We start from the raw sequence: 18,124 nt of genomic DNA, 5'->3' as shown, positions 1-18,124 counted from the left end.
CAGCTTTTCAGGTCAGGCACTTGTAGGGACGTACGGCCTGGACAGTGGACGGACAGGCACAGCGTTTCAGGTCAGGTACATGTGCTGATATTATCTGGAACATAGGAGGCAGTTGGAGCTGCTGCAAGGCTTTCGATAGCTTTTATTAATCTTGCCATTCACAGGGAAAATTTGGAAACCCAAGCAAAGGCAGGTTTATTTTCAAAAACACTAGCATTTCCATCAACTCTGGTGCCAGCCTTGAGAGGTAAGGGCCCACGATATCCCCTGTCATTGAAAATACACGTTCCTTGGGCACACTTGTTGGTGGACATAACAGATATTGCTGATCCACTTTGGCTAGGTGTGGCCAGACAGTGGACTTGTGTGCCCAATATTCCAGCAGATCTGTCTGCATGTCCTCTGTGGGCTCTGAGAGATACCGTGTCACTGACAGTTGTGTTGATGTCTCCTTTGCTTGGGTGGGCAGAGAGTCACTCATACCAGCTGCCTTCTCTCTAGCCTGTAGCAGAACAGATGACTCTTTATGGGCAACATGCCTTTTGCATACTGAAGTGGAGAAGGAGGAGGAGGTACTAGCTGTCGCTGACAGAGTGCTGCTCCTGCTTGGGCTAGCACAACTTCCAGAAGTGCCCGCCGCTGTTTCCTCCTCTGCATTCCTGTCTAATCTCTCTCTGCCTCTGGCACTCCTGATCACGGTCATTTGATAACAGCAGGTCCTTCACAAATGAGAGATAATTGGACTGTAGGGCGAGTTTCCCTTTCACACAGGAATCACAGACTGTGGTGAGTATGTATGTGTGGTCTTCTGTTAAAGACTTTAATCTCTATTCCACCTGCTGCTGCAAAAGTTCCAGACAATGCAGCACCTCAGCTGTCATTCCCTCTTCCTGTTTAAAGCCCTCCAAATTTTCACCCAGGAAATTAACTAAAGTGATGATATCAGCCAAGGTGGCACTTCTGGAACTCAGCTCCTCCGTGACATCCTTGAAGGGCTGCAGGAGTTTTACCAGCCTACTCATGACTAAGCAATCATGATGCCCTAGGGGATTCTCCACACCTATGTCCATTGAACCAGAAAGTTCATGAAGGGGTGTCTGCAGCTCCACTAACCTCTGCAGCATCATATAGGTGGAATTCCACCGGGAAGTAATGTCTTCAATGCGACGCTTGTGAGGCATCTTCAAATCAGTCTGTTTTTGTCAGAGAACCTGCCCTGCCTTCACACTTCTGTGGAAGTGTGTTGCTATGTTCCTGCACTTGTGTATTATCGTATGCAGGTATTCATTCTTTTGGTGATTGGACTCTAACCCCGAGCTGACTTCACTACCAAGTGCAGAGTGTGTGCAATACATCGGATGTTCTGAAAGCCCCCATTGCCTTTACCATGTTTGAACCATTGTCTGTGACAAAGAACCCTGCCTGAAGATTCCTGTCTTGCTGCTGTAGTTGCCAGCCCATCAGCATCTGTCTGATGCATGCTAGAATATTGTTTGTGGTATGGGCCTCGTCCGTCAGGTAGGTGTGCAGTAAAACCCACCTCTACCCTGATGCTTGTTCAGTAATAGAGCTGCTGCCTGCCCCTGCCTCAACCAGGTCCCACCAGTGTGCTGTCAGGGAGAGGTAAGAGTGTGCAGCATTCATGGTGGTCCAGATATCACAGGTGAAATGCACACTCCCCTGTGCCTTATCTAGCAGCGCGTGGATGTGACTGTGACACTGCTTGTACAGGCTGGGGATGACCTTTCTGCTAAATGTGGTTCTGGAGGGGACTTTCTAATTTGGAACTACGAACTTCAGAAAATGCTTGAAACCCACATTCTCCAGTATCTGCAAGGGCTGGTCATCAAGGGCAATCATTTCCCCAATGCTCCTGGTTACAACGTTTGAGGCTGCCTGCCTCCTACCCCGGGATAGCGTTACCGCACACCACCCATTTCCTCCATGATGGGTTGTTGCTTCTGACACATGGTAGGGGGCTGCTGGTCTGCCACCTGACTGCTAGAATGGGCTGAGGGCATGGGGTGACTCTGCTCCTTTTCAACCACTTTATGCTGCCTGGAAAAAGGGGTACCCTGACTGGTACTGCCACCATTCCCAGATGGCAGTACTGTTGTTGGGTGTTGCCTCTTCATATGATGCGTCATTCCAAAATTAGATATATGTCCCATTTGCTTGCCTCTGCTAATAGCCCTGCCACAGTAATTACACTGAGCAAAACGCGGATTCTCCATCTCGTTAAAGTGGATCCAGATCACAGATGTCTTTTGTGATCCCTTCTCTATAGCCTTCGGGGTGGATGCTGGCACTGGAGCTGAAGTAGTGGGTGCACCCTGAGAAGCAATGCCAGGGGCATCAATCACATTCTGTGCCTGTGATGACTGCTCTTCCTCCTCATCATCATCAGTTTCATCTCTCCCCTGCAGCACTGAAGTGGAGGCTAAGACAGGACTAACGAATTCTCCTAAACCTTCGTCAGCTATTACGTCTTCCATTTCTGATGATGAGAATCCCACACAAGATGATTCTTCATCGGAATCAGAAGTAAACTGTGCCTGCGCTACATTTTCAACACTAAGTCGAGTCTGCTATCACACTGCTGCTTTTGATTCTCACCCTTTTGTCTTGGATGACTCAGCCTCCCCTTCTCTCACCTCCAAAACTATAGGGTCAGAAACAGGTGGTGGAGATGCATCATTTTTAGATTTCATTTTTTCCAGATAAACTGCCTGCCCCTCCAGAGATTTTAGATTGGAACAGGTCCCTTTTAACTTTAATCGGGGACTCTCATTCCCTTTTGAGGTGCCTCCTCTCCCAGTCCCAATCACTCGACCACTTTTAGCTTTCCATGACATTATAGATTTAATGTCTAAAGAAACAAACCGGTCTAATATTGCAGGTAGCGACCAAACAGAGAGGAACCGTATACACCAAATGAACTTTATTGAGATAAATGCCCGACTCAGGCCGAGTTTCGCTCAATTCTGAGCTGCTTCAGGGGCTGTTACTATTGTTCAACTGTCAGGCCAATATGTTCTGTAAGCATGCCTCATTTTCAAAGCCTTTATTTTTAAATGCTGTTTTTGCATGCCAAATTCTGCCTGTAACCAGGGATGTTTAAAACTGGATCATTACTGTCAAAACCGCATTTCCAGCACATCTCCACAGTTAATGCACATACTCGGTTTGACAGTAGAACCACGCAGACATGCTTGAAATGCGTTTTTAACAGCCAGGTTTTGCCGGAGAAACATAATTCAAATTACTTCGGCAAACGCGCATGACTACTGCATACCTCCAGTTTAATAGCAGTAACCGCGGAGACGCGCTGGTAATGCGGTTTTGACAGTAATGATCCGGTTTTAAACAACCCTGGTTACAGACAGAATTTGGCGTGCAAAAACAGTGTTTTAAAAAAAAGGCTTTGAAAGGGAGGCATGCCTACAGCACATATTGGCTTGACAGTTCACTTGGTGTTTACCTTTCCTCATTATCAGGTCGATACAGTACAGTGCACTCCGGAGTGCAATGTTAGCCAGCATTTAGATGCGCGTTTTCGACGCGCTAGCTTTACCCCTTATTCAGTAAGGGGTGATAGCGCATCCAAAACTCAAGTCCAACCCCCCCCCCCCCCCCGAACCTAATAGCGCCCGCAACATGCAAATGCATGTTGATGGCCCTATTAGGTCTTCCCGCGCGATTCAGTAAGTAAAATGTGCAGCCAAGCCGCACATTTTACTTTAAGAAATTAGCGCCTACCCAAAGATAGGCGTTAATTTCTGCCTGCGCCAGGGAAGTGCACAGAAAAGCAGTAAAAACTTCTTTTCTGTGCACCCTCTGACTTAATATCATGGCGTTATTAAGTCAGAGGTCCCGAAAGTTTAAACAAGTAAAAAAAAAAAAATTTGAAATAGGCCCGCGGCTCGCGGGTTGAAAACCGGACGCTCAATTTTTCCTGCGTCCGGTTTCTGAACCCGTGGCTGTCAGCGGGTTCGAGAACCGACGCAGGCAAAATTGAGCATCGGCTGTCAAACCCACTGACAGTTGCTGCTCCTGTCCGAAAAGAGGCGCAAGGGACACGCTAGTGTCCCTAGCACCTTTTTTTACCTCCGGGCCTAATTTAAATAAATGTATTTACTGTATCGCGCGCACAGGAGAGTATCCTGTGCGTGCGCTGGGAGAGCGGGCACTCGCCCGCTCTCCCGCTTTTTTTTTTAAAAATTCTTTATTTATCCATTTTTAAAATACAATACAAGAATTACTTGCAGTATTAAAATTACAGAAAAGAAGAAGAAATAAAAATCAAAAACAGAGAAACATTTTACACAATAACAACTCATAACTTTTCTGTATCATTTATAAGAACATTAGAGAAGTATATCCCTCTTGAGCAATTCTAATGAAAGATAAATCATGAAATTGTAAGTTATTTCTCCAAATTACTTTTCTCCGCCATTTAATTAACTCCCAGGAGTGCTTTTAGATGTTCTGGATCCATATAATGGTATGTCTGACCTTTAAGCTTTATTACACACTTACAAGGGTAACGTAATAAAAATTGACCGCCTTGTTCAAATACATGATGTCTTAAATCGAGAAATTTCTTCCTCCTAAGCTGAGTAGTTTTTACAAGATCTGGATAAATCCAGATCTTGTAACCATAGAAGGTTTTAGATCTATTTCGAAAAAAATATTTCAAGATGTTATCTTTGTCTGAAATAAATGCTAACGTAATCAGCAAATTTCCTCTTTTCTCGATAACTATCTCTTCCTGGGATTTCTCAAGGAAATCCGATAATTCTACCGAGATTTCTTTATTTGGGTCTTTTAGATCTTTACTTTGTATTCCAGATTTTGTTTGCTCTTTCATCTTAGCAGAAGTGGAGGCATTGATATAAAAGGCTTTAACTATTGTGGGAGTACACTGTTCAGGGATCTTTAATATTTGATTTGTATAGGATCTAAATAGGTCTATCGGACCCATTTTACTTGTGATAGGAAAATTTATAATCCTCAAATTTAACATACGAGAATAATTCTCTATGTTTTCAATCTTCCTTTGTAATTCACCTTCATTTTTAATTTGATGAACTTGTACATTCTCTACTTTTAATAAACGTTGTTCCATATCATTTACTTGCTTCTGCTGTACAATCAATACATCAGCATTACTTTTAACAACCAAGTTAGTTTCATTTACCACCTTTGTTAGATTTTTTATAGAAGAGTCCAGTTTAGTCAAATAAGTCCATAGAGTCTCTAAGGTTACATTTGCTGGTTTAAGTATCACTTCCTGAGCCAACATTTGTTGGTTTTCATCACCCAAATGATGTTTCTGTGCTTTAGAAGGGAGAGTATCTCGTTCTGTGTCTTGATCCATTTTTGACGAAGGAATCTTGTTTTTCAATATCCCTTCCTTTACCCCAGTAGTTTCACCAGATTCATCTACACTCTCTGGATCTCCTTGAAAGATATCCGGCAAACTGATGGGTGATACCCCTTCATTGCCAGGTGGGGTTGGAATATCTGGCGCCCCTGGACTTAAAGATATGTCCTCGGCCAAAAGAGACGGAATTTGCCCTAATTCCATCCCTTTAGCGGCCCCCATAATATGACTTTAGTTTTTACCTTTACAGTCAATTTGCTCCCGCGCAATACCTAAATATTATTAATTAATAGTTATATTGTTATTGAAGTTAGCATTTATTATGTAAAGACCTTTCTGTTTAATCGTTTACTGTGTTAAACTGTTATATGTACAGCTGGTTGCTAAGTTATTGTTTCACTGTAAACCGAGGTGATGTATTGCTATACGTACCTCGGTATAAAAGAATCCATAAATAAATAAATACAAAAGAGGCCCACTGGGAATTTGCCTTCAGAGACCACCACTGTCCCAATGTACGTGAGTCTGTAAAGCTGGCTGCCCACAGGCACAGTGCCTTGATGTGTGCACTAATGTAATCTATGTACAGACAACAAAGTTGTAACTACAAAACTACCCAGTGCCCACTGTTACTGAAGCCCAGTGCACTCACTGCACTCACTGCACTGCCGACTTGTATTAAAAGAGCACAGGGAGACAGTGAGTTCAATAAAAAAAAACCTACAGTTATGCCAGTTAACAAAAAAGCCTGGATTGGCACAGGAGCAAAATCGATGAAATTTCTGTTTCAATGGCAATTCTATCAAACTAGCTGGAAATTGAATTTTTCTCCCACCCACAACACCCAAATGCTGCTTGCAACCTACCCCAGGGGTAAAATAAGCAGAAAAATGCCACTGCTAGTGCTAGCAGCTTCTCTCAGTGGCACAGACAGAGAGACCGTGTCAACTCTCTGATCAATTAAAAAAAGTGCGGTAACAAAAACAGGACTACCTGGCACTGCAGCCGAATCAAACAAATATATTTTTCTATCGAAGTAGCTAGCAATTGAATACAGATTTGATACACTCAGACTAGCTCTGAGTTCAGCCACCTCCCAGACCACCTCCCCACCATCCCCTCCAAGAAAGTGCGTGTTTCTCCATTCATTAATCCCATTTCTTCTGTTTTTATTTCCATTCAGACATTATCATGCCAGGAAAACGTACCATTGTACAGGTAGAGCCAGAGTCCAGAGATCTGCAACAGCAGGCAAGCACAAGTTGTAGCCATCCATCCAAGAAGTGAACATGTGATGCTCGCTTTATGGATGCAGAAAAGAAGGTATTGTGCCGTACTGTCTGTGAGAACTACAAAGTTCTCTTCCAATCCAAGGTTTCTTGCTCCATGAAGAAACGGATTTGGGAGAAGATCGTGCTGGATGTCAGCTCCCTGTCTGTTACGCCCAGGGAGGTATATCAGGTACTGCATGGTGGCGTGACACTAGAAAAGAGGTGAAAGAAAAGGCTGCCAAAATTGATGCGGCAGCAAAGAGGACTGGTGGAGAGTCACCATGTCATATAGTCTTGACACCACTGGAGGAGCTGGTTCTCTGTACTGTGCGGCCAGAGGTCATGCTCGGTGTGCCCGCACTGTACAGCGCTGACACTGGAGCAAGTGAAGGTATGCATTAGGAGATATCTTGTTTGCATTGCATGTTTACTTTTGTGCTCTTGGGAGGCAAACTGTTGACAACTAGAACTTCAACCTATCTTTCTCCATCTTTCTCCACAGTTAGAGTTAATAAGGATGATGTTATTAGTGAAGAAGATAACCAATCCATTCCCATACCTGAATTTGTATTCCCTATGTCCAGTACTGACTCCCCCAGCTAATACGTACAGGGTGGTGAGACACAGGAACTTGTCACACTTAACCTGTTTGAAGTGTCTTCTGCGAGCCAAGAACGTGAGACATCTGAGGCATCATTACCCATTGAGACATCTGAAGCATCAGCACCATCTCCGCTAGAGGTTGCTGTGGCACTGGAACAGGAACTGGCAACAGTGTCATGTGACCTGGAACAGGTGTTATTTGGTATTGAAGGGCTAAGTGAGCACTTTATGACTGGAATAACATTGCAACTCAATTGATCATCAACGAAGGTTCAAAATATTCCATAAAATTGTCAAAAATGGGAACCTCGTATAAACTATAAATTTCACAGACAAATTCCTTCATAAAATTTATATAAAGTGAAAAGTGGTGGTTTCATATATTTTTTGACTGGAACCATCCAGGTTATCCTGTCCTTTTGTTTTAATCCAAACCAATGATAAACCAACCCACCAGCGGTGATGTGCCACTGGTCGCACATCTGAAATGAGAAAAAAGAAGTAATTACTAGGGAGCAAAAAAACAGAACATGGGACCAGCGGGCCTGACAGCGTAAAATGACAATATCCCATACTTTATATAGGCCAATACTATTAAAGGCTCACCTTGTGGATGCGGCGATAGAGGTGGAAGGTGAGTTGGTTTATGATTAAAACAAAAGGATGGAATAACCTGGATGGTTCCTGCCAAAAAAATATGTGAAACCACCACTTTTCACGTTATATAATTTTTATGAAGGAATAGCTCTGTGAAATTTATAAATAGTTTATACGAGGTTCCCTTTTTTGAAAATTTAATGGAATAACATCACAACAGGTTCAACGGAACAACTTGATGCTCCAGGAACTGAGGCAGATCCGAGCTGACAACAATGGGGCACTGGCTTCTCAATCAAAGTTGATGAAGGAACTGATCAGCGCCATCAGAGATGTCGCCTCCGCTTGTCGCTCCCTTAACCATGCATAGTGGTTAAGGGAACGACATTAAATAAAAGTTTGTTTTATGTATTACAGGAACGAATTGTGTTTCATTTTTATGAGTACTTATGTTAATTCATCACCCATAAAGCATAATTTCTGTCTCCCTCGCTTCTCCAAACCTGTCATGCCTCTCCCTTTCTATCATATTCCTTTGCAATTCCCTCACCCCCCATAACCACCACTATATTGTATAGCTTGTGTAACAACCAACTCTTTAAAACTAATATTTATTTATTTATTTATTTATTTATTAAAGGATTTTCTATACCGAATTTCTTGATACAAATCAAATCAACTCGGTTTACATCAAACAATAAGGAACTATAACCAACCAAACAGTAAAACAATTTGAAGGAGAGTAAAGTTACATTATAACAAGGATGTGTAACTTGGAGGAGGAAATAAGAGGGGGACGAGAGATTAAGATATACATTGGAGTATGCGAAGGTGACACGTAGAAGACCTCATGATAAATTTGTAAACATTCTCTTAACATTTATATACACAGTTTAGCGTCTGTTAAAGTGCATAGTTGCTAGAATGCATAGTTGCTAGAACAGATATAAGTCAGGCTGTTATATATAACTATATATAAAAAGAGAAAATGGAAAAAAATACAGTACAGGCAATTTCAAAATTAAAATATATATATATTTTTAACTATGGGTGATGAATATACAACAGAACAGAACAAAAACACATATTTACAACAGGGGAAGGAAAGAGAATGGACATGCCATGGGGGCAGAGGAGGAGCATCATCATTGATGACGTGGGGACGGTGGCTGTCCTAGAGGAGCCCAGGACATAACCAGCAGCGATTGAGCTGCTGCCATGGAACGCAGCAGCTCAATAATTTCTTGCTGGCCATGCCGCAGGTCCTGGAGGATGGCCACCGTCTGCACCGCCATACCCTCCATGACATCCAGGCCACGGGTCAACCACACCTGGAGAGCCAGCATAGCATCCAGGTGTGCATCCATGGGAGAGGGCCTGGCCTGCTCCCGTGGCACTTCCCCAGATGCTCATCCTCAAACCGGTGACTCTCTCCTGGTACCTCTGGTGTGACCTGGACATCATCGTCAATGACGATGACCTCCTCGGCCTCCATGGCTGGTGGGGCTGGAGGAATGGGGGCTGAGGGTGGCAGCGTGGGGGGTGGTGGCGGCGATGCTGCTGGTGGTGCCACCAGTCGCACATCTGAAATGAGAAAAAAGAAGTCATTACTAGGGAGCAAAAAGCAGAACATGGGACCGGCGAGCCTGACAGCGTAAAATGACAATATCCTATACTTTATATAGGCCGATACTATTAAAGGCTCACCTTGTGGATGCAGCGATAGAGGTGGTGTTGAGGGTGATGAGGGAGCTGCTGAGGGTGGCAAGGGTGCTGGTGAGGGTGGTGAGGGTGTTGGTGAGGGTGGTGGTTCCTGTTCCTCCTCCGAGGAAGAAGAACTTGTGTCTGAAAAGAGAAAAACGAAAGCATTACTGATGCGCTTGGAAAGATCCAGAATGGTAGGATGGAGACATTTGTTATTGACATTAGTTTGTAAGCCCTCTGGGGATAGGGAAATACCTACAGTACCTGGATGTAATCCACTTTGAAGCGCTGAAAAAAGTGTGAAAACTGGAATATAAATCTAAATTTAAAAAACTTATTAAACAAAAACTAACTTCTTACACCTCTTGCATCATTTCAAATTTTTAATGTTAAACCAACAGCACATACCTTCCTGCAGTGTTCGGCGGGTGCGCAGGGCCCAAAGGAAATTCTGGTCCTCCCTCCTCAGTCTTTGGGCACTCTTTTTCAATGCATCAACCTGGCAACAGAAGAAAACAAATAGAAAACATTCAACAATGCAAGAAATCGACCTAAGTCATCTATTTTTAAGAAAGTTTCCCTCTGTAGCACTAGATGGGCAACCCTGTAACACCATAGTTGTCCGTCTAGTGCTCCAGAGTGGACCCTTTAAGGTTTTTCTGGTTGGCACCATAACAGTGCATGTGCATATTTATAAAATGCTTGAGATAATATACACGCATGCATAATTTAAGAGCATGTTTTGAGGAATGTTGCACAAGGGTGAAGGGTTCGCAAGGCAGGTTTCTTCAACCACTAAGCCACAGATCTGGTTCTTCATTCTTGCATGAGCCCTGCAGCCATTTTGTTATGAGTACAAAGCAATTATTAAAAAATGTACCCTACAAAATGGACGTCTCAATGCGGCCTTTGTCCCCTTCACAACAGTAAACAATTTTGGTTTACCAAACACCTATTGCCATGGCCTTTCTAAGGTGTCCATGTCCACGGTTGTCTCGGCACCTGCTACCCTCCCGACTACACCTACATAGACGATCCCTTGGCCTACAACTATAGAGGACTCTGAACTTACCTCCCGTGGGAATGAAGATTGGGAATTGAAACTTGCCCTGAGCGCCTGCCAGGCCTCATTGGCCTGATCCTGGTCTCACAGGCGCCCAGGGTAAAAATACAGATGTCGTTCATCTGCAATAATAAGCTATGCCAGGAGCCTCACACCCCCTCAGAGAAACTGGGTAGCCTCCCTCGCGGCATGGCTACCCAACTGCGAACAAAGAAAGTTAATTGCAGCATGCAAAGAAACAGAGAAGCCTAGAATTTTCTTAAACTAATGATATGAAGTCTGCAAAACAATGCAACAAGGCAATAGCAAAATCCAGAAGAATGCTGGGCTGCATAGAGAGAGGAATATCGAGTAAGAAAAGTGAAGTGATTATCCCCTTGTACAGGTCCTTGGTGAGGCCTCACCTGGAGTACTGTGTTCAGTTCTGGAGACCGTATCTACAAAGAGACAGAGACAAGATTGAAGCGGTACAGAGAAGGGTGACCAGAAAGGTGGAGGGTCTTCATTGGATGTCATACGAGGAGAGATTGAAGAATCTAAATATGTACACCCTGAAGGAAAGGAGGAGCAGGGGTGATATGATTCAGACTTTCAGATACTTGAAAAACTTTAACGATCCAAAGACAATGACAAACCTTTTCCGTCTGAAAAAAATCAGCAGAATCAGAGGACACGAGCTGATGCTCCAGGGAGGAAGACTAAGAACCAATGTCAGGAAGTATTTCTTCACAGAGAGAGTGGTGGATGCCTGGAATGCCCTTCCGGAGGAAGTGGTGAAGTCCAAAACTGTGAAGGACTTCAAAGGGGTGTGGGATAAACACTGTGGATCCATCAGGTCTAGAGGACGTCTAGAGGAAGATTCAGAACCAATGTCAGGAAGTATTTCTTCACGGAGAGGGTGGTGGATGCCTGGAATGCCCTTCCAAAGGAAGTGGTGAAGACCAGAACTGTGAAGGACTTCAAAGGGGCGTGGGATAAACACTGTGGATCCATAAAATCAAGAGGCCGTCAATAAAGAGTGGGTGGCTCGCCAGAATGACGGCTACTGCCTGGAGATAATACCCTTATTCAATAAACATACACATGGTTACTGTGACTCCAACATCACTCTAAGCTACAACAGCAAGAGGAAATGTGGAAAAAAGGATTCGCACTCACAAAGTGGGGAGTAGCTGGCTTGTTACGGCGGTTACTACCCCAAACCAAATAAGCCTGATACTTCACTTTCAATGCATATCCAGCATAGCTCTCTGCTTCAACGGTAGGGGAGAAGAAAAACTGATACTTCACGCATAGCTCTCTGCTTCAACGGCAGGGGAGAAGAAAAACTGATACTTCACGCATATCCAGCATAGCTCTCTGCTTCAACGGCAGGGGAGAAGAAAAACTGATACTTCACGCATATCCAGCATAGCTCTCTGCTTCAACGGCAGGGGAGAAGAAAAAAGGATTTGCACTCACAAAGCGGGGAGTAGCTGGCTTGTTACGGCGGTTACTACCCCAAACCAAATAAGCCTGATACTTCACTTTCAATGCATATCCTGCTTCAACCGCAGGGGAGAAGAAAAACTGATACTTCACGCATATCCAGCATAGCTCTCTGCTTCAACAGCAGGGGAGAAGAAAAACTGATACTACACGCATATCCAGCATAGCTCCCTGCTTCAACGGCAGGGGAGAAGAAAAACAACCAATAAGGGCTGAATAACACAGTCTGGGTAAAACAAATAAACATGGGTGTAGCTTGCTTATTGCGGCGGTTACTACCCCTACTACCCCTAACTAATCAAGCTTGATATTTCACTTGGTTGCAGCTCCATCACTGCTCTCTACATTAATGGTGGGGGTGGAAGAGAAATAGAACCAAAGAGCTAAGAGAAACAGATAAGTATGAGAAAAAAATGTGAAGCTTGCTGGGCAGACTGGATGGGCCGTTTGGTCTTCTTCTGCCGTCATTTCTATGTTTCTATGTTTCTATGTTTCTATGTATAAAGAGGAGGCAGCAAAACACTGCACGGAGCGGCAGTAGTCACAGAGGCATTCACAGAGCGGGATGCCAGTGACCAGTGGTTGGTGTTCCACCTTCACGGAGCGGAAGGATGGAGGGCTGCCATCTCCAAATAAAAAAAAACAGGGGTGGGCAAGAGTATGTAAAATTAACGGTGAGTTCATAGGCTATAGGTATTACCAATTATTAGGCTTATTCAATATTTGTTGATAGTTAAGGTGGCTCTAGCGGAAATGGGGCTACTACCTGGAGATAATGCCTTGCCCTTGTTCAATGTACATGCACAGGGTTGATGAGACTCCATCATGGCTCTGGGCTTCAACGGCAAGAGGTAATGTGGAAGAAAAATTTAAAAAAAAAAAAAAATTATTCACAGGGAAGCGAGGTGTAGCTGGGCCAATACATTTCTTTCAATGCATGTCCAGTGTAGCTCTCTGCTTCGGCGAGGGAGAGAATCTGATACTTCTCTTTCAAGCATGGCTCTCTGCTTCAGCGGCAGGGGGAGTGTGGAAGGGAGGATCGGGGTGTGGACGGCAACCAACGGGGTCTGGATCGTATAGTCTGGGTGGACAGGGGCAGGGGTGTGGCCTGCTTGTTGCAGCGGTTGCTACCCCTCATTGAGCTGGATGTTCACATGGATGCAGATCTGGCGATGCTCTCTACATTGGTGGTGGGGTGGAGGGGAAATAGGGCTGGAGGGTATTGGAAGCCAAGTAACAGGTGTGAGAGAGAAAAAGGAAGAAAAAAAAAAGTGCGTAGCTTGCTGGGCAGACAGGATGGGCCGTTTGGTCTTCTTCTGCCGTCATTTCTATGTTTCTATGTTTCTATAACATTACAACACAATAAAAAAAAAAGGGTTTTTGGAAGGAAATCATAATTGGGTGCATTTTCAAGAAGCTGGTCAGGTATATTTCATATTACTGACCATATTCATATATATATTTCATATATAATATTTCATTTCATGATATTCATATATCATATCCATATATATATAATATAATAATAGATATAGGTAGTTTATAGTAGATGAGATATATATATAGAATAGATATGCGAGATTATTTTTTATATAGTATATAGATATCTTATATATAGATTACTATTATGCTATATAATTATTATATTTATAATATATTTATATTATAATATATATATATATATAATATATATAATATATTCATATTATATATATATATATATATATAATATTCATATATTCATATATTCATATTCATATATCTTCATATTCATATATATATTTCATATTCATATTTCATATATATTTCATATATATATTTCATATATATATTTCATATATACTTCATATTCATATTCATATTTATTTCCTGCCTTATCTTCTTTCCAGCTTGTTGCAAGCTTCCAAGTTCTCTTCCCTGTTGATTGTAACTTTGACTCATTCCTACTTACTGTTTATCTTTCGTTTACTTGAGTAGTTACCCCAGTTTTTTATTCTTGTTAATTGTAAACCGATCCGATATGGTTATTTACTATGAAGGTCGGTATATAAAACTGTTAAATAAATAAATAAAATATTTATAAAGGTAGATTTTTTTAACATGCGCTCAGGCATCCGTGTGAGGGCACTTCCCGGTGTACACACATGGACGCGCTGATTTTATAACATGTGCGCACTGATGTTTCAGACTTAACGTCTTTCCTCAGGGGAATGTTTCTGTAAGATAAAACTCCAACAAACAGGATTATTGCCACACTATTGCCACACTATTTTTTTTTTCTATTCAAGCAACCATTTCTTGATGTGATTCCTTCGCTTCCTCCGGTTCAATCTGACGCCATGGATGTCAGGAAATGTCGGGATACGAGTTGAAGATTTGCAGAATGCAGGAGGATGTAAGGTATCCATACTGAAAACCATCAAGCGTTACAGTGAATTTGAATAACATCAAGAAACAATGAACATGTTGTGCTCGGGGGTGGACCCTTGTCCTGCAGCAGTGGTAGGGACCAGGAAGCACCTGCCCCCAGGGAGCGGAGCACTGGAGGAGACAGAGGATAGGATGAGCTTCACCACTGGAAGCCTGCAGTCCCCACAGTTGGAGCTCATATGTAAATATTTGAAAAAATGATGTAAATCAATCCGAGTCTGAAAGGCATCATAGTGGCTATATGGAACAAAAGATAAGCCCTTATCCAAGGCTGCAGTCAAATCCTCAGATAGAGATAAATCAGACAAATTAATTATCGTTGATTGCGATATTGTGCCTGCGTTATAGGGCCCTCCCGCTCTGATGTTCGTGTCCGTGGGTAGTTGGAGGCAATACAGGGGGCATCATTTCATTTACAGTTTCCTTTTCTACTCCATTTTTTAATAATTTCTAACAATCTATTTCCTTTTTGGTCGTCAAAATGCAGTGAGCTATAGATTTTAATGTTTTGTGCACACTGATCCCTAAAGTTCCTCTTTCCAGGTACTAATTCCTAAAATGGATCCCAGCACTGTGTAGACATAGTTAGGATTATACCTCCTCATATGCCTTACATTTATTTGCACATTTTAATTTTCATCTCCCCAGTCTCGAAGAGTCTGGTATGGTTGTATGGTTTTAACTACTTTGAATAGTTTTGTGTTTATCTGCAAATCTGAACATCTTGCTAGTTGCTCCTTTTTCTAGATCACTTATGAACTTGCTAAACAATGTAGGACCCAGTACTCATCCATGGGGCACAACACTATTTACCTTTCTCTACTGGAGAAACTGACCACCTTTTAGACCTGTTCTCTGTTTTCTACTTCTTATTATATTTTAACCAGGCATGGGCATTCAGCAGAAATGAGATGAAATTTCCTATTTCATTTCTGATCATTCTCAAAACAGAATGAGCTAATTTTCAATGACATTTCATTACAATCTTGTTTTGTTTTGAAAAATTATTATTATTAAAAAAAAAAAAGGTTCAAGTCAGGCTTAGGCCTAGCCCAAATACAGGGCCTCAATTAGGGAGTAGGTTGAGAAACAAAGCAGGGGTCCTGGCCTACGCATGAACAAAAGTCTGGTACATCGGCCTAGGCATGGAAGCCTGGGCCTTGCCTAGGCATATGCCATGACCTGATGATGGGGCTGCAGCCTATACCCAAGCAAAAAGCTGGGTCTCAGTCTAGGCCTTGGCCCTATGCTAGGACCTAAGCTAAGACACAAGTAAAGTCCGAGGCACAGGCTTGTGAAATTTCCCGATGAGCACCCCTAACACTTACTTTATTTATTTGTATTTAAAAACTCTTCTATACCATTGTTAAGTTAGATAACCGTCACAACGGTTTATAGCAAGGCATGATAATGAAAATGTGAGTGGTATAGAATACAAATTAATTGTGTGCCATCATAGTGTGGTAACAATTTATTTCAATAAACTATGTGTGTAAAATAAGCTTGTCTGTTGGGAGCATATAAGGCGGATGAATTTAACATTAATGTGCATTTGTAGGTTACAAGTAACAACTTCTAGTTTGGTGCTTCCTTATCAATCAACTGCTTTTTTTCTTCTCTTTATCTTTATAAAAAGCTTGTTTAAATAGCCAGGTTTTCAGATTGGTTTTGAATATTTTGAAGTTTCTCTGCAGCCTTATTTCGAGTGGCATGGTGCTCCATAGCACGGGGCCAGCCAGTGATAGTACTTTCTCCCTAACTTGCATGAGGCGTGCTGTTTTGACAGAGGGGACAGTAGAACCTTATTAGCAGATCTTAGGTTTCTTTGCGGGACATATACGCGTAGTGCAGTGTTAAGCCAGTCAGCTTTTTCATCGTGGATTAGTTTATGTATTATGCATAAAGCCTTATATTGAATTCTTTGTTCGATTGGGAGCCAGTGTAAATCAGTGAGTGTTCCTGTAATGTGTTCATTCTTTTTTTTGCCATTCAAAATTCTAGCAGCTGAGTTTTGTAATATTTGTAGTGGCCGAATTGTAGATTGTGGTAGTCCTAAAAGAAGGGAGTTACAGTAGTCTGTACTTGTGAATATCATTGCCTGCAGAACTGTGCAGAAATTGTTTAGTGTTAGGAGAGGTTTTAGTCTTCTCAGGATCATTAGTTTCGCATATCCTTCTTTTATTTTCAATGAGATGTGTTGTTTCATGTTTAGCTCAGGGTCAATTATTACTCCTAGATTTCGTACTTTTGTTGCTAGCTCAATGGTTTGGTTATTTTTAATTGTGAGTATTGGTTGAATGTGGTGTATGTTTTTGCGTTCAAGGTGTAAGAATTCCGTTTTGTCGATGTCTATTACCAGTTCCATCTGATTTAAAAGCTGTTTAATTATCTCAAGATACATATTGGCAAGTTTCATTGTCTCTTCAATGGTGTTTACAATTGGCAGCAGTAGCTGTATATCGTCTGCGTATAAGTAATGTATGATAGGGATGTGAATCGGGCTTCGGACGATTGAAAAGATCGTCGATATTTTCAAAATCGTCAGAAATCGGGGGCTCCCCCAAAATGATAGGAAAACCCCACGATATTGATCGTGGGGGTTTCCTTATCATTTTGGGGGAGGGCGGGAAAAATGGCACACAAAAATAACCCCTAAATCCACCCCGACCCTTTAAAAGTAACCCCTTAGCTTCTCCCACCATCCCGACCCCCCCAAAACCTTTTTACAGGTATCTGGTGGTCCAGTGGGGGTCCCGGGAGCGATCTCCGGCGATCTCCCGCTCCGGGCTGTCCTCGGGCTCCCGGGCCGTCGGCTGCCACTAATCAAAATGGCGCCGATGGCCCTTTTCCCTTACCATGTGACAGGGTATCCGTACCATTGGCCGGATCCTGTCACATGGTAGGAGCACTGGATGGCCGGCGCCATCTTGTGCTCCTACCATGTGACAGGGGCTGACCAATGGCACCGGTAGCCCCTGTGACATAGTAAGGGCAAAGGCTATCAGTGCCATTTTGGTTACTGGCAGCCGATGGCCCGAGTGCAGGAGATCGCTCCTGGACCCCCACTGGACCACCAGGGGCTTTTGGCAAGTCTTGGGGGACCCTCCTGACCCCCACAAGACTTGCCAAAAGTCCAGCGGGGGTCCGGGAGAGACTTCCTGCACTCGGACCTTAAGGGTAGTAACTGCCGCTCCATGCTGGTTTAGCTTTTTTTATTTATTCCCATCCTCTAACCTTTTAGGGATCCACAGTGTTTATCCCATGCCCCTTTGAAATCCTTCACAGTTTTAGTCTTCACCTCTTCCCCCGGAAGGGTATTCCAGGCATCTACCATCCTCTCCATGAAGAAATATTTCCTGACATTGGTTCTAAGTCTTCCTTCCTGGAGTTTCAAATTGTGATCCCTAGTTCTAATAAAGGTTTGTTGATGACTAGGGATGTGAATCGTGTCCTCGATCGTCTTAACGATCGATTTCGGCTGGGAGGGGGAGGGAATCGTATTGTTGCCGTTTGGGGGGGTAAAATATCGTGAAAAATCGTGAAAAATCGTGAAAAATCTAAAAATCTAAAAATCGCAAAACC

General features: G+C 42.8%; 1 protein-coding gene across 1 annotated transcript in view; it reads right to left on the bottom strand.

Annotated features, from left to right (window-relative positions):
* Positions 1 to 9,002: 9,002 nt before the first annotated feature.
* Positions 9,003 to 18,124, bottom strand: part of LOC115081145 (vomeronasal type-2 receptor 26-like) — a 54,794-nt gene continuing 45,672 nt past the window's right edge. Inside the window, exons 4-6 of the mRNA XM_029585651.1 lie at positions 9,565 to 9,702; positions 9,299 to 9,467; positions 9,003 to 9,188 (exon numbers count right to left, since the gene is read on the bottom strand). Of these exons, the coding sequence (XP_029441511.1) occupies positions 9,003 to 9,188; positions 9,299 to 9,467; positions 9,565 to 9,702 (493 nt within the window). The remainder of the gene's footprint in view (positions 9,189 to 9,298; positions 9,468 to 9,564; positions 9,703 to 18,124) is intronic.

Source organism: Rhinatrema bivittatum, chromosome 19, assembly GCF_901001135.1.
Source record: "Rhinatrema bivittatum chromosome 19, aRhiBiv1.1, whole genome shotgun sequence".
Classification (NCBI taxonomy): domain Eukaryota; kingdom Metazoa; phylum Chordata; class Amphibia; order Gymnophiona; family Rhinatrematidae; genus Rhinatrema; species Rhinatrema bivittatum.
Note: the sequence above shows the minus strand (reverse complement) of the source record. Positions and strands in the feature narration are given on the sequence as shown.